This window comes from Netta rufina (assembly GCF_964035555.1).
Source record: "Netta rufina genome assembly, chromosome: 1".
NCBI lineage: Eukaryota > Metazoa > Chordata > Aves > Anseriformes > Anatidae > Netta > Netta rufina.
This window is the reverse complement of record NC_140123.1, coordinates 130,640,966-130,661,246: the sequence shown is the minus strand read 5'-3', so window position 1 is coordinate 130,661,246 and position 20,281 is coordinate 130,640,966. Positions and strand designations below refer to the sequence as shown.

At 42.1% G+C, this 20,281-nt stretch overlaps 1 protein-coding gene across 1 annotated transcript in view; it reads right to left on the bottom strand.

Moving 5' to 3' along the window:
* The window catches only part of ST8SIA1 (ST8 alpha-N-acetyl-neuraminide alpha-2,8-sialyltransferase 1), a gene marked incomplete at both ends in the record, with an annotated part of 138,587 nt that extends 132,798 nt beyond the window's left edge, over positions 1–5,789 (bottom strand). Inside the window, one exon of the mRNA XM_084297325.1 lies at positions 5,542–5,789. Within this exon, the coding sequence (XP_084153451.1) occupies positions 5,542–5,789 (248 nt within the window). The remainder of the gene's footprint in view (positions 1–5,541) is intronic.
* Between the last annotated feature and the right edge of the window lie 14,492 nt (positions 5,790–20,281).

Here is a 20,281-nt window from a genome sequence, read left to right as displayed (position 1 = left end):
ACGCACATACCAGACATTCAGGGCCCTAGTCTGGTAACCAAAATTCCACTGAAGTCTCTGTTCCTCCAGTTCCCTGGTGCCTGGCACTGGGCCTTTGGATGCTCCCAGCTAACAGCAAAAGTCTTAGTTGGTTACACCCTCCCAGAAATGCTGGCAGCACTACAATCTTTACAAATTCAAACAAGCAAAAATCTCTGCAAGAGCAGATACTGGTACCAGGGAACTCAACTGTATGTTGCTTGTGGAAGACAGATTCAAAGTCTGTAAGAAAAAACTATTTATGGGCAAGGAAGGATACCACGAGCAAGAACTCAGGAATCCTGAATTTAATTCAATCTTGCCACCACAGCCCTAAACTGCAAAGACACTTTGAACTAACTCAGACAACTAATCCTTACTGTTTTCAAGTAATTTAGGTATCTGAAGACTTGTAAAGACCTTGAGGGTATGGTCCTAGACCTCTCTGCAACTTGCTTTCTTCACCACAGCCTCCAAATAATAGTATGGGGCAAGAACACTTCTTTCCTCTCACCTTTAACCTGCTTTTCAAACTGGTACCTCCTTGCCAAAACAAATTCCCTGCTCAGATGGAGATGCTAAGAAACTACAAATTGCAAATACACAATTGGCACGAAATACAACAAACATAATGGGGGAAAAAAAAAAAAAAAAGTCACTCAAAATGTTAGTAAGTTAAAAATATAGGCATGCAGTAGCAACACCTAGTCAGGAGAGAAAACCAAGCTGGATTTGGCAACTGCTGAAGCACATTTGAACCTACGGTTCAAACCCCATGGTTTTAGGATAGAGCTCCACAAGCCACAGAAGTAGAAGTAATCTAACCCAGCATTTCCAAGCTCCAATCCGAAATTCATTTTTCACATCTCAGTGAAACAAGCAGCAATAATTTAGAATCCTATAAAGCTGCTTAAGCAGGGCAAAACTCTTATGTAGTCAACTTGAGCAATATGAAGGTTTATCTCAGATTTGCCTCGAATTATCCCAGTAAGGATCACACCTCTTATGTAACTTCCAGTGCCTGCATCAAAAGAGAAGGAAAAGTCAGCTGAACTGAAGGAACTCCTGCTGACTTGGCAATAGCATTCATGTTACCCAGACTGGGAGGTGACCTGGAATACCAGCTCTGCATTAACACGACCTAAAAATGAAAAATGATTTGTAGGAGAGGATGTTCTTTGGTGTTTGCTGTGATTGTATGTGAGGTACAGCTATTAACAGCTGGCAGAGAGCAGCTGACAGATCACAGTAGGAAGACCCACCTGGCACCACACATGATGGTGACAGAGCATTATTTTTGGATGGCACTTGAAGCTAACCATAGGAGAACCTTCACGCACTCTGTTCACACCCACACAGCGTTAAGAGCAGAGACCAAAAGCACCACAGTCCATCAAGCCTGGATATTCTGCCTGGATATTCAGCCACTTCTGTGTGATTTCAAGCTAGTAGCTTCACCTCTCTGTTCCTGGAAAATGGACAACAGGCCAAACCTGAGGAAAATGGAGCAGAGAAGCCACCTGCAAAGATAAGCAGAGCCGGTGTGGATCTAGGGACAGGGGGGACAGCACTGGGGAGCAGAGCCAAGTTGTAGCAGATGCATTGGACTGGAGGCAGGTCACCAATGGTGAGTTCACAGGAGATGTCTGCCACCAGCTCAGCCAAGCCACCCCCAGAATAAACCCTGGAGAACCTTTTGGCACCACACAAAGCTGCTGCAGCAGAAGTAACAACATGATCCGAATCTCAAGGGTATCATTTTCATTGTCCTCATCTCACAATTGTCTCATCTCTTCCTGAGGAAGTCTCTAACCTCTAACTCAGTCACTAAACACCGTTGAACCATGTAAGTTAGTGCAGTGGGAGCTCTGACAGTCAAAAGCCCATTCACAGAACAGTTTGGGCTAGAAGGGACCTTAAAGCCCACCTGGTTCCACCCCCCTGCCATGGGCAGGACACCTCCCACCAGACCAGGTTGCCCAGAGCCCCATCCAGCCTGGCCTTGAACACCCCCATGGATGGGGCATCCACAGCTTCTCTGGGCAGCCTGCTCCAGTGCTTCACCACCCTCTGAGTGAAAAATTTCCTCCAAATGTCTAATTTAAATCTCCCCTCTTTTAATTTAAAGCCCTTCCCCCTTGTCCTATCACTGCACTCCCTTGGTGAAGAGTCTCCTTCCTGCAGGCCCCCTTTAGGCACTGAAAGGCTGCAATAAAGTCTCCCCAAATCCTTCTCTTCTCCAGGCTGAGCAACCCCAGCTCCCTCATCTGTCCTCATAGAAGGACAGAAGTTTTTCCACACAAGGTTTCTGACTGCTCAGAGGAGTCCGCCCTGGCTGACAAATGAAGAAGTGTCAGATACACACACAGCACTTGGGATGTGTGGTTGTATGGAGCTCATAAAGCAGATGGGAAGATTCAGCTCTGCCTTTCATCAACTGCAATAATTTTAAATAAAATGATCCTAAAGGTATTCTTGAATGTAATTTGTTTCACTAATAACAAACAGCAATTAACAAAATTCTTGCCTAAATAATTTAAGCAGCACTAAGACCTTAAAAAAGCTAAGCAATCTGTAAAAACAATTAGTGCGCAATAACGTTAAACACCTCAGAGGATGACAAGCCATTATACTGTAGGTAAATTAGACATGTTAGCCATTAGTGACTCTAATGACAGTCTCATTCCTATTCTGACCGCTTTGTAGTGCGGGCAGCCCAGGATCAAGCAGTTTGCTGTCTGACTGACAGACTGTTATTCAGCATTCGTCAGAGACAAGATATTTCCACAGCAGAGTTTGACTGCCCTCAGCCAGTAGTGACTTGAAATTTAAAGGATGCTAATAGCAATAATTTGCTGTCAGGCTGTGCTTACCCCTGAACGCCCAGAACCTGAAGGCTTTACAGGAAGCTACTGTCAACTGTGGAAAGGATTTGGACCAAGAGCTCTTAATAACCTCAACTCTATCTTCAGGCTTTTCAGGATTTGTTCCTTCATCTAAGAACCTAGGCAACTGCTACGCAGACACCCACCGCACTGATGCCAGCAGGACCAAGCACACAAACATCATGCGAGAATTACTCACAGAAGTCGTGTACGCAGAGTCAAGGCTGAAAGCATGCATTAAACACAGATTCACTCCGAAGCCAAAGGCTTAATCCTGCTCATTTTGTAACTCTCACAACCTGTCCTTATTCACAGATGCAGAAGGCAACACATACTGCAAGTGAAGGACATAGCCTCAGAAACACATGGCTATTTACACAGGTGTTTAGATTTGGACAACAACTCAGTGAGTCCGTATTCAAACACAAAACCCTCACGTAAATCATCCCACAAGCACCCAGACAGCGCATGTACCTGCATAAACAAGAACATACATCGGCCAGACCTTTTTATAGGGTTTCTGAAGGAAGAAGGAGCCTCTGTGGAGATTACGGAGTTGCTGGCACTCATCTGCCAGGGTTCAGCCCACATTAGCAGAGGTGTTTTCTCTGACCTTGCTAAGCTACACACTGAAGAGCTCTTTGAATCTGGCACAGAATGCAAAGGGAACAGCACTCCCTAGTTTTGAAAAATATATTTTGATAAAGTTAACTATGTGGGGACAATCATCTACTTCAACAATAGGAGCCAAGTGAGTTTATAGGAAGAGAGATGCAGAGGTGTCAGATATTTTCACTAAGTAGCAAGAACCTGGCTATTTGAACACCTATCCAGTACCATGCTATAGAATATACTATTATACAAAGAAATACATGCAAGCATTGTATAATACAAATCAGTAATGGGAAATCTTCTACTTCCTCATATGGATTTTTAGCAGAAGTACAGATTTGTTCTTCAGAACTGTGCACAGCCAAAATTGTTTCACAACCTCCTGCGTGCAGGAGTGGTAGGGAGAATAGCAATCCATGTCCTTCTTAAATAAGGATACTATCTTATGAAAACCCATCCAATATTAGGCTACTATGGAAGGCGGTATTACTTCAAAGCCCACACACAGGTTGTCTACAAAGCTCTATACCTGCTGACCAGTTAAAACAGAGACCTGCATTCATAGAGGTTCCAGTACAAACTGAAACCTGGAGCTTTTACAATGCTCTTCCATAAAAAGAAAAGAATGGTAGCAAAGAATGTCATTGTTTCTGTTAATTGTATTACAATATAGAGAAGTTTACCTGATGAAGGTTTCAATTTCCTAGCTTTCTACCCATGTTAAGAGCAGCAAATCTATGCAGCAAGAATACAGAGTTCTACATCACTATTGTTTGACTATTTTGGTATATTCACTACATATCTCCAATGAAAATTTCCTTTAAAAAAGCGTTAATTCCTAAAGCAGATTGATTTAAAGTTCATTGTATTTAGCACTGCGCCAACTGAGCAAGACACAGATAAGAAACCACAACTCACTTTATTGAAAGATATTCTCTTCCATAAGCATCCTTGAGATAACCACTATACCTAGACAGTGGAAAAAAACATCTGGGCAGGTGGAATAGTTGAGAAGCCGCACATTTTTTGTTTGTAAACCATGTGGCTGAAATAGACTAAAAAATATTTTTTAAACTGAAGTTGCAGCAGCTTTGTCAACCTTCAAAGCAACATTTGGTTTACAAACATGAAAAACAATGCATCAAGCTCTCCCTTATATCACCTATCAGGGTAATTTTTTTAAAAACGATTAATCTACCTAAAAATGTAAATCTGTGGCACAAAAGAATTAAGATAAATTAATAACTGAGACCAACCCAGTGTCTTCCAGTTTCCTACCCTGTGCTCTAGAACAAGGATTCTACATCAGAACCTTTTTGCTAGCTCTGTATTTAAGGGAGGACTTCTTTCAGGCCTAGCTTCTATTAACACAGACCAATTTAACATCTCTCATTGCTTTTATTTCCTGCAAGCTCCAGGTGCTGAAGGGTGTGCTTTTGAAGAGCTGCAAAGTTTCTGCTATCCCAGCGGACAACATACTAAGCAATCACACACCGGCTCCAGTTCACAGCAAACACAAGTTGAGCTGCATTCGCAAAACAACGAAGAACGCCAAGTAGCGCCGTGCGCCAGAACAGAAGCCCCTAGGAACTGGGATCTGATTCACTCTGGCATTTACAAAAGAAAGGGAGCCTTTCTGCAGGCAGTCCGGCTACCACTAACCCCGACCTTTCGCCTGCTGCTCAGAGGACAGGGAGAAAACCCAGCTTCCCACCTGGCGGGTAGGGGAATGGAGACCCCCGGGCTGTCTGCATTTCACCCAGCCGCTCGAGCGGGTTTCGGGGGAAGGCAAATCTCCTCCGCGCTCCCTTTCAGGCCGGGGTCGCCCGGGAAGCACTCCCTGCCGCAGGGGCACCCGGCTGCAGCCCGGCCCTTCGCCCGCTCGGCCCGGGGCGAGCCCCCCACGAAAGTTTGGCGGGGCAGGAGGGGTCGGGGCCGGGCAGGGGGCGGCAGGAGCGGAGGGACGGCGCCAAGTTTGGGGCGGCGAGGGGCTGCCCGTCCCCGGCCGCCCTTGAGCCGGCGGTACCTGAAGCCGGCGACCGCAGTGTGGTTCCTCCTCCACGCCTTGCCCTGCTGCAGCAGCACCCCCTGCACGATCTCCTTCTCGTCGGGCAGCCGGTAGACGGGGAAGACGTAGAGCCAGCAGAGGACGAAGACGCCCAGGGCGCTGGCCCCCACGGGCAGGCGGGTGCGCGGCCACTTCCACGCCAGCCCCGCCATCCTCCTCCTCCTCCTCCCGCAGCGCCGCCGCGGCGCCGGGCTGCGCTCCTGCATCAGGCCCTCGCCGTGCGGGGGCCGCCCAGCCCCGCCGCCCTACGCCCGGCGGCCCGGCCGGCGCCCGCTGCCCGCGGCCATCGCATCCCGGCCGGGCTCCTCCCGGGGGCTGCGCCGCGGCTGGCTCCTCTCTCGGCGGTGGCTGCTGCCGCCCCTCCTCACGGGCATTTGGTCCCCCGCTCTGCCCGCCAGGCGAGGCGATGCTCCCCTCCCTCCGCCTCCCGCCCGCTCTCTTTACCGCGGGCCGCCCCGGTAAATTTCCACCCCGGACCCTTCCCTCGCTCGGCCCCGCGCTGGGGCTTCCTTCCGCTCGCACCGGGGCCGAGGCAGCTCCCGGCCCCTGCGCGGGGCTGAGGAGCCGCCGCCGAGCCCCCCGCAGCCCGGCCTCCTCCCCCGGGAGCCGCCGCACCGCCCGGCAGCGGCGCTCCCGCCGGGGCCGGCCCCGCAGCGCGCCCTGGCGGCCATCTGCGGCCCGCGGGGCCTGCCCGCCGCACCGCCCCGGGCTGCGGCCGGGAGCCGGCAGCCGGGGAGCAGCCCCCGGCTCGGGGCGGCGGCTGGGAGGGAAGAGGTGGCCCCCGAGGCTGAGCCGGGGGTGCTGGGGGCGCTGGGTGACAGAGCCCGCCGGGAGCGGCCCGTGTGAGAGGGGAGCGGGCGCCGACTGGCAGCGCCGTCTTGTCGGCGTGTAGCCACGGCGCTGTAACTCGGGAGATGCAAGGATGCGGGGGGCCATTCACAGCCTCTCTTGTCCGAGACCTGTTACTGCGGAATAAATGTTGTTTTCACTCACGCCTTACACAGCACAGCTGTCTAGAGCAAATGGGAAAAGAAATAGAGCACTGTGTCCCTGGCCAACACCTGGCAAATACCTTCCGAGCAGGACAGGTGTTTGCATCCTCCCTAAGTAAACTTGCGTTTTTGGTGAGGAAGCTATTTGCCGACGGTAGCATAAAACTGTCCAATCAACTCTACTAAAACCAAACAGAACTAATCGATCCGTCCCCGGGAGTGTTCAAGGAAAGGTTGGACCTGGTACCCGGCGCTTAGGGGACGTGGTTTAGTGGGTGATATTGGTAGTGGATATTGGTTGGACTGGGTGATCTTGGAGTCTTTTCCAACCTTTATGATTCTGTGATCTTTAGGGAGACTTATTTAAAATGTAGTTAGCTAGACTTATCAAAAGTAAAAATTATTAAAAACATGCAAAACTGTGTGCATTTTTGTGTAAATGTGCAAAACCATGCACTCCAGATTAAATTCTGCCTCATTGCTCACCTTTAGTCAAAAAGAGAGACAAGCCTGAGTCTTGATGTCACTTGGGAAACCAGAAAGTGGAAAAAGGAACAAAGAGAAAGTAAAAATGGCTTATTATTTCAACTGTCCAAACTGGATGCAATGAAGTAAGTAGAAATTAAATAGATACAGTTATTTGCTAGTTTCTTCGTTAATGTAGTCCCTCCTTAAGTAGAGTAGGGAGGGATCATTTCCTTAATAAAGGATTATTACTTACACAATTATCACTTACACAATTAGATGCAGGATTGGGGGATATTTTTTATGTGTGAACCTATAAGGTATTCCCAAGCCTTTCACCTTATTTTTCCTTTCCTTTCCTTTTTTTCTTTTTTTTTTTTTTTTTCTTTTTCCTGATTATCTTTCAGCCTCAAGCCCCCAGGCTGTTCACTGAATTTATAACAGTCCACAGTCTGTCTAGTGCAATGGCTGTTAACTCCTTCATCGTTTCCTGCCTACAGCGCACAAGGAGCCAGATGTACCAAGACAGAGATGAGGCAGAGCCTGTTATGTTGTTGCTGACATGGCACAAAGAACTGAAAATGTCTGGCCTCATTCTGTTATTATACAGGTAGAAATTTCTTCTTTCCTTACCTTCTTTCAGTGAGCCCTGAAGAGAAGCGTACTGATGCTTTACATTGTGGGTAATGATTTCAGGTGGAGAATAAACTGCTAAACATTAATCTTGCTTTCAAGCAAACAGTCTTAACTACCTCAAAGGCAGTTTGCAATCATTGTGAAGATGTAGTAATTGACAATCCGTGCCTTTAAATCAAAGCCAAAAGATGGAACTATCCTCTCTGCTATACTTCACATTAGTGAGAATTTCAATAGTGAGATTTATTCTCATCTTCATTCTTTTGGTCACAGTTAAGATCTACAAGCACAAAGGCTAATTATTCTGGATGAGGTTCGTAAACGGGCCTAATACAGGAAAAGACAAATATATGTAGAGAGAGATAGATGCCTTCAGAAAGAAACATAGAGAAAAAGCAATGGGTGAGACCAGTGAATAACGAGCATTTTGAACATTAAGAAGAAATAGTGTTACTATCCACAGATCAGAAGGAAAACAGTGTTATGATTTTCCTGGGTTCACTATAAAAACCATCAGCAGACCTCTCTTTTAGTTTTCTATTGCCTGTTTATTTGCCACAACAGTGCAAACCGTACAGCCATGCAGACTCATTCACAACATCCCTGAGCTAGCTGTACTCATCTGATGGCTTTGCATTTTCTTTTCTGCCCCTGTGGGTGGAGCTGAAACTCTGCTGTTACTTAATGCTGCTGCTGTATCTGAGAAAGCCGTGCTCAAGAGAGCAGGGTAAAGACCTTTTCTGAGCAGCTCCTCTTTTCCTTACCCCCAACCCAAAGCACACATCAAGAATAGAGCTGCCTCTGTTCAAAAATCCAGTTTTTAAGTGCTTTCATTTAGAAATTCCTACACGTATCCTTTGGTGCCTTTTCTTTGCTCCCTTTGAAGCCCTCTCATTTCCAAAATGACAGGGCTTTACCCCTCCACTTCAACACTCCACTTATTTTCTGCTCTGCAGATTTTAGCAGAGCAGTTGCATTGGAATCAGCCTTTAGGCTATACCACCCTTTCTATGAAAATGCTATCGTGTCATATACCTACAAGATAAATCTGTTATCTTCCAAATGCACTCAGTTACCACCTGACTGAAATACCTCACTCTATGCACTGCCGTCAGTTCTGCAAGTATTTCATGCTCCATTAGTAGAGTCTATGTGAAGAATGGATTTATTTTTTTTTCCTAAGGAAGAAGGGAGCTGAAAAAAACATTGGTATTTAGTGTATAATGGCAGCCCTTATTCCCCACTACTATAAATGTTCTGTGCTCATTTTGTATGTGTTTTGGCCAAATGTTCAACAGCAAAATGTTCCGAAATCATCATCTGTTCTACATGTTATTTTAGGTCAGCTTTTGTATGATGTCACCTTTGAACATTCTGATTTCTTTGCATTCCTTTAATTGATATATTTTGAAAAACTAACATCTACATCTTCTTTTGTAAGAATAACACAAACGATGAGAATGCATTTATGAATGGACAAAGAGTTGTCCATACAAAGACCAGTTGGTAAATTCCCATAATACTTCTTTCTATCAGGATTTACTTTGCAGCTTTGCTAAAACCCCTAACAAATGTGTATTCTCACTGATAAAACATTTTAAGCCCTACTATGACAGACAGTTTTCTATAATCCTATTAGAGGGGGAGAATTTTAACTACAGCCAAGAACAATATCAAATTAATATTCCTGGAAAAGCATGTTGTCTAAATCTAATCTGCTTTTTACCTGGCTGTATCAGTTGGCCTAGGAAAAAAAGAATGTCACTTCTCCTTAGAAGTTTTGCCATATCTTTGCTCCTCAGCTACCATGTTGTAATAATATTATTACTGTGACAACATGTACAATGATCTTTTCAGCTGCAGAGAGAAATTGGAATGCACAGGGAAGAAACATCAAATGGGGAAAAGGATCTTACTGATCAAAGACGGAGTTTGTTTCCTAAACAGAGAACCTCTATTATGAGCAGTGTTGAAAGGACTTTCCAAACATCCTTGTATGTGGCCAGTAATGTTACCTAGTGCCAAGGTGGAAAAAGGAGTAAAAACCTACAGGCTTCAGTAACAAGGACTGTATCAAGCCATTAACCACAGGAATTTTGCTTTTGGGTTTTGCAGGGAAATTGGAGAGGGGGAGGGGATGTATTTAAAACAGATGAGCACAGCCTTTTTATTTTTTTTCTCCACAACTTTGCCATTACTGCTGTACATCACTAAGGTATCTCTAGGAAAGTCATAAAGACCAGACTTGTATTGTACAGCGCTGGCTTTAGGACACCTCTTTAGTACATTTTAAAACATGTGAAAGTGTCTATGAAAGACATGGGTGGTCAGGAGCTCCACTGCTTTTACAGTATGGGAGTACAGTGAATTTCACAGTACATATCCAAATCTTCCGCCCTCACCCATAAAACTAATGCTCACAAAATTAGTATAATTTTATCCAATTGAAGTAGATGCATCTATAAGCACAATAAGCTTATTATAATCTTTAAAGGGTTTGACCTTATGCACAATTGGATCCAGTTGTTCTGGCCTACTGTAACAAAGGGAAAGAAATCTGTTTCCAGACCAGACCACTGCAATATTTATTACTTAAATAGAAGAAGCTATTCTTCCAGAAGAAGCTATTCTTCTAGAATTCCTAGAAGAAGCTCTCTTTATAAAGCACACTGCCTCCATTCTGAGAGATCAGTTACAAAGAATAGTGTAAAGTTGCAGAGAAAAAAATTATGGTGCACACATAAGCATACATTACTGGAGACAGGTTTGTTCAGCAGCCTCTCTGAAATCTTCCATAGGGAAAATTAATCATGAACATGCTGTAGTGAATGTGAACCCCCATGTGGCCATATGCATTGTCCTTACTAGTGAAAGCAATTTCTACTGCAGTTAGGGGGATTACTCACAAGGAGAAGGGCTACTCAGAAGAGTCAGGGACTTGCTGGAGTGGTATCAATTATGTGTTAGTTCTGTCACACCAAAAGCATTATGGCTGGAGGGATCTTTTTATGATACACCACTTAAAATGGAAAGAAAATGTTTGTAGAAGTAGCATTGGAACATGCACATGTACATGCATACAGACTTCAAACAAATTGCTTAAGTGAGTAGGCACTTACCCTGTTTAGTAGAGTTCCTTTTCCTTGAGGACTTGGATAGATTCTGACCTCATGTCTGACATTTGCTGAAATTTTGATCTGAGCTGTTGCTGTCAGGAAGCTATCATTCATAATTCAGCATTGTTTAAGAATGCCTGTTCATGAGAAGGTCATGATATATAGAGGGACATAATAAATTTGGTCTGCAAGAAGTAATCACTCTAAATAAATAAAATAAATGAAATAAAAACAAAAGAGAGGAAGGAGCTTTTTGATATCGCTGCCTCTTCTTCCTGTAACAAATACTTCTTAGCTATCATTAAGGAAAAGCATGATTTCAGGTGAGGCATGAGAAATTCCTCTCTGCTTCTGGGACCAGCTGAGAATTAGCAGTGGGCCTAGGTTATGAGATTTGTTCAGTTGTCCACCTCTAAGGTGAACAAGGGCGATAGAGAAATGTCTTTAAAGAGAAGTTTCAGCAAGGATGGTTGCAACCCTCAAAGCCTAAACCATCTAAGAGGAAGCCTCACAAACGCTCACTGCTTGCAGCCTCCTCAGGCAAGTGTGTGGACCCTGAGCAGAAGCTGTTGTGCAGGATGGTGAGTAAAACCAGCTCCAGCATACACAGCATCAATGGAAACCTGACTTAAAATGGAGAAAAAGCAATGCTTCAGGGACAGGAAATTGAACAGCCTTTCTAGATGAGATTACAGATGCAGAAACCGTGCAAAAACTGCTGACTTCCACACTGAGCTAGGGTTATCTGTAAGATTTACATTAGCCACATCTTCCATTAGCCCATTTATTTAAAGCAAAATTCACATGCTGACCTCCAGAGAGCTTTTCCAAATACATTAATTGAAACATACTTGTGAATAGCAAAAATGTGCATACAACAATATTTATATACAGGAACCAGAGCCACTCTGGCATTTTTAAGTAGGTCTCAGAAGTTTTTGTTTGTTGTTGTTTTGTTTTGTTTTGTTTTGTTTTCCAAAGGAAGGTTATTGTTACCATTATTACCCAGGGGAAAGAGAGACAGCTGAAAAGGCTTGACTGATGACTGTGGTAGATTTGGGTAGATTTGTAACTGAGAATTCTTCAAGCCTAGTGTAGTACTGTAGGACACACACTGCAAAGACAACTTCAATTGTAATTCAAACTCTTGGATGCACCAACAGGTAATATCAGACAAAGACAAGTGTTTCAAAACTATTATGGAATTTTGTAAGGCCTCTAAAGTTATGCAGCAGCATTTCAACTAGGCCCAGGCAAAAAAATTAAAGTTTCATTAATGTGCAAACAATAATTAAACTTTATTTTGTTTCTTCACAAATATAATGAAGATGAGAGCAAGAGATTTTCTACCAAGGGACAGAGGTGAAGCTAGAAAAAAAAAAAAATGTTCTCTGTGCTGAGTGAAAGCACAAAACACTAGCAAAGGAAGACAGAAGCACTGTACGACTCAATAAGGTTTCTGAGGAAAAGCAACCTCATATAGAGGTCTGTAGTATTGCCCAAATCATCAATACCATCACTAAAATCTCTAGTGATCAAGAAGCTGGGAAACATCACAAGCGCAACTTGCATGTTCCTTTGCTGAACTTCAGGGGCACTTTGCAGTCTTGGGTCACAGCAGTTCTTTCATGCTTGCCACTTATTAATGTGATCTCTCCCATGCTATCCAGGTTGCATAGACCCTGGACACACAGTCACCATTAATTCTGGAACTTCCCCATGTTGTTTTTTTGTTTGTTTTTTCTGAAGTTACTTATGCAAATAAGTTTTAAACCATTTTAAGGACCACACATTCGCTCCATTTCAAGGCAAGTTCTGCAAAAGAGTTGGAAAGAAATAACAGTTTTCTCTTGAGAAGGAACACAGGAGATGGATTACTTTGCCTTACAAAATGTCACATTGTGATGTCTGTCATCTAGAAGGCGAGTTTCACAAGTCATTAATTCAACCAGATGGTGGTGCAGTCTAATAGATAACATAAGCTGGATGGGAACATAAATATCAACAAAGGCTCTTTTGCAGACACAACATAGTTTCCAACCTACATATTTGCTTGTGGGAGATGTGACATCAAACAGTTTTAACTTACATTTTAATATTGCTGCACAAAGAATTGTTTGGGCTCAGAGAAGATAACAGTTGCCCGTATACCAGAATTTAAGAACAAAATCTTTGACCTGCTATTAAACAGGCATCTGTTCATGTGTCCCCTTACAGCGAGATTAAAGTGCAGTTGTATCACCATTAAAAAGATCTCTGCTGAGTTGAAAGGCCCAAAATATAGGTAGGAGTGTAAAAAACGGTTGTGAAAGCCATTCAGGTAACATATTATTGAGTGACATTTTTAAAAATAAATAAATAAAGTCCTTACTTTAGGTTTTTGTTTGTTTTGTTTGTTTGTTTTGTGTTGTGTTTTTTGTTTGTTTGTTTGTTTTCTTCAAACTCGAGGATTGAAGCAGACCTGATATTCCTGAAAAGTGTTTGCAAAAAGTGCATTGTGAAGTTGCACATGATCTCACCTAAAATCTCTTCTATAAAGCTATATGGAGTGGTCCTTTCCCCTAACAATTATGGTCATTCTAAAGTACAAAAAGTTACTACTCAAAAAGTCTGTATATTAATACCTATCATAAGTAGCTTAGAAAAATACACCAGAAATATAAATTTGACTGACAAGGTGAGGTAAATGAACTTTTGATTTTCCTCTACATGTTCCTCCATTGTAGCAGGACAAGCACAATTGCTCAGCCACTACAGGGAAGTCTGTGCTCATGAGCTTCCCAATCTAACAGGGCTTGGAAAAGCTTTGAAATGTAGACCACTTAACCAAACTGCATGAAACCATCAAGCTTTTTGATGTCACGACACCAGTAAGCTCTGAATTGCAGTGAAAGCTGTTACTTACAATTATCTTACCACAAACTGGAAAAATAAAATAAAATAAAATAAAAAAGATCTAAACATCTCCCTTTTAGAATTGTTCCTTTTCAGAGACAGAAAACTTTATCTATGAATCCTTCCTTATACAGTAGCTACCTATCCTCTGAAGAGTATAAAAGTGAAAAAGCCTGTGATCACAAATAAGCAGTCAAAGGAAAGAAATTTCCACAGTGGGTATCTTGGAGCTGATGCTGAATTCTCCAGATACTTGCCTTCAACTTCTGGGCTTGAACTGGTTTGAGAGGTGACTTCTCTTTCTAAGTCACAGTTATAATGTAACCAGGAGTTCCCACAATTCTCATATTGGCTATCTGGTGGTGATTTAGGTAGCAGCTCCCCTGGATGGCAGAACAGATCATCACATACTTTCTATTCCCAAACAAAAAAAAAGAAAAGATCCAAGAGGCTTTGTTACAACCTTATCAGTTGTTGGGGTGATCTCCTTCTTCTAGTGGTCATGATTTATAACAGCTAACACCAGAATCAGGGGAAACTTGCCCTCAGAATGGCTCAAGACAAGTTCAGTGCCTAGCTGATAGCCTCCAAAAGGACATTAGTGATCAAAGTGGTGTCAGGCTGTGTGCTAGCTCAAGATTAGAGGAGAGTTCTGTCTTGCAGACCCAGCTGTCATAGTTTTGTTACAGCAAGTAGTGTTTGACATTGTGGTACCCCTCTAATAGTAGTGGAACCATTTCCAGAGGGTGGGTGAAACTAGTAAATACAAATCAGGATAGCAACCCTCTCCTTCCGTGTGAAGAAAAGGAGAGCATAAGAAAGGATTTTTAGTAGGAAAATCTGCTCATACAGATGGGATTTGTAGCAAACTTAAAAGCCTCGCTTCGGCAGCAAAAGAAAAACAACTCTGCCCACATGTAGAGGCGTACCATGGATCCAACTGTCAAAATACTTCCAGAGCTGAAACCTAGAGGAAACAGACATACTTTATTGCTGCTTAGACTTATTATTCGTACAAATAATGTTTTGGAGTTACAATAATTATAAAGTGTCAAACATCTTGCAAAGTCTGCATTTTTTCTCCTGCAGACTTTCAGAATCCATAAATGCCAAATAAGCAGATAATTCTTCAGATGCAGGAAGTGTTTTCTTTATGTGTTTGTAGTTTTAGAAAGATAAGTTAGTTCTTGGGAGCTGAAAAGGGAATGAATGCATAAAAACAGTTAAGTGGATCTTCAAATAGCATTTTATATCAGTACAGAAATGATTTAATAAAGGATGTTCTATTCATTGCAGTTGATTGCTTTACAATTACTAGGTTTGGCTATTGTTTGGCAAAATTTCAGTCCTAGAATTTAACTGCAGTCCTCAGTCTCCTGTCTTGGATACAATACTAACTTAGATTCATTCAGATATTATTTTCCTGCATGACACATACCATAGAAGCACATACACTTATGTTTTGGGTCATTATCTGCTCTAACAGTGACTCCAGATTTTTGGATGATTAACTCAAAATATTCCCAATGTGTCCAATTTCAATGACTCATTTTATGATTATTCAACCTGAGACATCCTTAAGAGTCACATTTCCAGAGGGGTTAATTACTCACAAACTCAAATGATTCACAGTAGCTCTAAAATATCATTATAAAACTATAGAAAGAGTACATTAAACCCAGAAAAACTCAGCAAGACATTTCTGAACTGACTACCCATCAACTCCTTTAATGAAACAAGCATCTTGTAGACCAAATTCTAGCAAGCATATTATCTAATTTCATAAGGAACAAAACATATCTTACAGTGTGGGGTAAAAAAAAATAATTGAGGAGATCTAAAGTTTACATTGATTTTCTAAGTGTGCCCCTAATATTCTATGAAATTCTTTCTACTGACTGCTAACTTCGAAGAATGCAGTGAGAAATTCAGCTTTTTGTATATTTACAGCCTGTCCACTAACAACATTCACCTGGTTCTATCCATTAACCTAGGAATATTCCTCCTGGGACCAAACTGTCCTCAGATAATTCTCAGGAGCACTCAGGCACTGTAAAATGGTATACTAATCTCTTCATTTATCTCAGTTTTCTAATATGATAGGAATTAGCTCAAGCATAAACTTAAGCATTTCAGAAATAAAGTGACTACCATAACACCCATGAGTCACTATTTTATTGGCTTCTGTGTTATCTCTGTAGCAGACCCATATTCAATTTGCAACGTCTTCCTTAAATTTTATAACCTGTTTTTCATGGGCAGTCTGTTTTTTCTGTCTGTAAGCTATCCAGCTGTGCCTCTCAACATGCTTACCGTGTAATCTTCAAATATTAGCTAGATTATTTATCAGTTAAAAAAAAATGAGGTCAGACTGATGTATTTGCACATCCTTAAGTAAAAATTCCCACAGCAACGATATGTATGCACATACTAGAGTATGCTTGTACATGTTACAATTATTTGACTCCAGAAGTACCACAGATAGACTTGATATCCATTGATAAAACAGAAAAGCTGAGAAAGAAAGTAGATTTTGAGAATCTTTTCAGTCCCTCATACACTAAGACTAAGAACTAAGACTAAGCATGAAATCTTTAAAAGTTTCCTACATCCTACAAATGATGAATTTCCATTCTTTTTACGTCGTTCAATATTTTTGAAAATTTACAGCTAAGATCCCAGTACTCTTAGAAGCTATACCAGCGCTTGGATATATAGCCTCATTTTTAATAGCCATGCACACTTTTATCCATCCTTGGTGTGGCTCTACATTCTCTTCACTAATTAATCAGCCTTAAGACTATTCTGAGTCTTTAGGAGTCTTCAGTCCCACTTATCTACAACAGCAGGATTTCTTCAGCAGCTAAAGACTTTTTTTTTAGACATTATGCCAGAGAATGATCAGAAATATTTGAATTCCCTGTCATTAAGAAATTTAGGGCTAATATGTTTTGAGATTTTCTTGGGAGAAAAAGTAAGCATAGCCGGTAAAATGCAATGAAGGTGAGATCTGTATTTAATTTGATTTCCTCTCCTTGCCATAGATTATATTTTTCTTTTATCTTGATGCTTCACTCCCACTCACTCTTAATCTGTAGATTGCTTTAGTCTGAGACATTTCCTGTGGGTTCACTGTATTTCAGTGGCTGCCAATTCAGTCTTCTGTTTCTGGCACTTGTATTTAGGCAACATGATGAAAATTAATATCATAATTATACCATTCAAGCAAATCATATGAATTAAATCTGTCTAGCCAACCAAAAATATCTTTGGTTGTCATTGGAGTGTACATTTTTTCCTCCCAAAGTAGAATCACAAGACAGTAGAAAAATTGCTCCCATGTGATTACGTTCCACAAACAATTACTTTACATTCAGACGGTTCTCCATTTTAACTACCACCTTCTAATATCCCTGCTACATTATTTCTGGTGAAATATTTACTCTGATTTCCTTGAAGCTCCTACATGACAGTTCATTCTGAACAAACTTCTAAACAAAATAAACCATCAAAGCCAAGCAGCCCACTCTGAATAGCAGAGATACCCCCAGCAGATGAGCCACGTTATCTAGCTCAAAGCTAAGGAAACATCACAGTGAAATGAGCAGGAAACAAGAAAAGTAGGAACCTGGTGCTTACTTGTTCATCGTTAAGCTAGAAATAGTACTACAGCTGTGATATCCATTTTGCCCAAGCTGCAATGGTCTTGCATTCCATCCCTGTGTGACTGTCTTACAAGTTTCTTTAAATCCCCTGCACTGTACTATAGCTTTTATAATGATGTTTCAATGACTGGGCTTGAATTTGCTGCTGAATGCTGTCAAAAAGAACTCACTTGAAGGTTTCAAAAGAAGCAAACTGACCAGAATAGCCACTGATTTTTATCACTGTCAGAGCCCAATGCTCTCTGACAAGATTATTTTATATATACCACAGGCAGAGGGCAAAATGTTTAATATCAAATTTACTTATTTGAAGATATTTGATGTTACAAGAGATTTCTGACTTAACAGAGTGATACAAAACATACTGAAAACACAATACACATGTAAGTTGCACTTAGCAAAATACAGCAGTTGCAGTACAAAGGTCAGTTACAATACCAACATGATTCACATTACTGGTCTCTATAATGTGCTCTCCTTCATGACACTGGGCGTCACCAGTCACAGGGAAGGAATATGTAGGTTAAAGCCAAATCAGACCATATTGCTTTTTTCAAAATCCTTTTGTTAATTTTTGTTGTTGTTGTTGTTTTAAGGTTCTAGATTGGGCTGAGCCATGTATTCACTCTCTCCTGTAATGGTCATGCTAACTCAGGGAGAAACAGATCCCCAATTGATCCACTCGACTGACGGTGGCTGTTTATGTAAAACAAAGATCATCCTCTCCCCCTTTGTGCTGAGATAAAGGCAGCTTGCTTTGCAACAGCCACGGTCAGTCACACCTTGCATTATTCCCTGAACTTCATGTGCACAGTGCCCTCGCCCATCTCTCCTCAGCCTTCTTCCATCGTGGGGGTTTACTGCACAGCCACAATCACTTGAAAAGAAACACACGTTTGGCATTATATTCATTTTGTAGCAGCCCAAAATGTCTCATAGCAGGTATTTGAGAACCATTAGCCATGCAATTTTTTTATAGAATGAACTGTGGAGAAATTAATGACGCTCTGTTAGTATTTTTCACAGAGTAGCTGTTTGGTATCAAATAAATCTATGGTGAAACCACTGAAGTCATTAATCACTTGAAACCTCTGATGTCAGACTGGCTAATGGCTCAGGCAATTTCTTTGAAAAGTCTCCAATCATTTCCTGTCAAAGAAATTTCTCCCTTAAGTACAGCCAGGGTGCTTGAGAGCTCAGCTGCTTGTCTCATACACCTTTTTAATTGTAAGAAATAATGACTTTGTGGTTCATTAAATTAAATGAGACAATGTAGTTGTTTTATTGCAGAATAGATCGTATTTATGTACGTGTGTTTGAAATGACATTATCACCAGGATTCATCCAAGCTTCCATCTAGGCTATTTCCCCATTCCCATTTAACATAAATGATTTGGACACAGGTTTAACTGTTGTAGTACAAAACCTTTTAATTTCAGAGGGTTTTTGTTTGTTTGTTTGTGCCTTTTTTTAAAGGATAAATTCTATAATGAGCTCAGCCAAATCATGATAAACCTTTCTTCCTAGGAAAGGAACATTAATGACATGTTGTCTCACACCAGTCTGATCACATTATTAAAACAATGTCATTTTATTTGCAGGCAAGGCCACGGTGAGAAGCAATGTCTGTTTCTAGCCATGCCCCTTCACCTTAAGGCCCAACATCGATCTAAGTCTTTGCAGTGTTTCAAGGCCTACTGATGAAATGCTTTGCGAGAGTGAGACATTACCACATTGATTGCTGAAACAACGTATTATCATTACATTATTTTCAGCATTTCTCATTTATTTTGGTAGGGGAATCATTATTTATCTGTCTCTTCAACCAATTATTTTCCTTCCCATCATTTTTGCTCAGCAGATACTCAACTTGATTGTGTTCTTCCCTTGTTTCTTCTGTCTACATTAAGCTTTTTATCTAACATATCTCTTGCCTTTCCCTTCTTTATCTCAGCCCTTCTTCTGCAATAGCACTAGAGAAATGAAAACCCTAACCCTGTCTGGGCATTAGCTGGCCTGCAGATGTGCTCTGCTGCTCTTTGTGGAGACTATCAACAGCAATAACAGCATTAGAAGTAAAAGCCACCTTCAACAAATGGTGCTCTGGCACTGTCAACAGAAACAACATTGTGAAAGCATTATTGCCAAGTTTCACTCCCTTCACATGGCCTCTGGGTAGGTTTAGCAGTTGATAGATGTAAAATTAAAAGTGACAATTTAAAAGCTCATTTGCAGATTCCGGCATAAACAAGAGATCTCTCCAGACCAGAGTACTGTCATCGTGCTGCACATCCAACTTCAACTGACAGTGCAAATGGGTAACTAAGCGCAGGGTGGACAGCATGAGGGCAGGAGCTGAGCACTAGGGAACAGAGAGGCAGGGGATTATGACAATTTAATAATAAGCATCTCTTCCTTTTCACCTTCTCTAAGCTATTTTCACCCATGCAAACAGCACCAACCCTTAGACTGGAGCCAAAATATAAATAAGATCAGAAATTTCAGTAAAAGCTTGAAAATTCAGTTACAGTTGTGCAACTCTGACAGCTCTGCCATCATCTGAGAAGTGTGAACAGGATTTAGCATTTCCAAATCCAAACACAGTGGCCCTGTGGCACGGCAGCAAAAGCAGAGAGCAGCTGCATACGTGCTGTGACAAACCAAGTCCATCACAGACAGAGGGACAGATGGGGCAAGCGCTGCCCCAGGTGGGACCCCGGGAAGGGAAGGTGCAGGGGAGGGACAGGGCACAGGGCAGCCTGGGCAAAGGAGGGAAGTGGGAAGAGGAAGGGTTGCTGTCTGCATGTGCTTTTACTCACTCTGGATTTTCGTTTGCATGCCAGGAGGGAATGGCATCTCTTTAAAGCCTCCTGCGCTCAGATGCCCTCCTACAAAACTTAAGAGCTCTTTGGGGTGGGTGTGTGTGTGA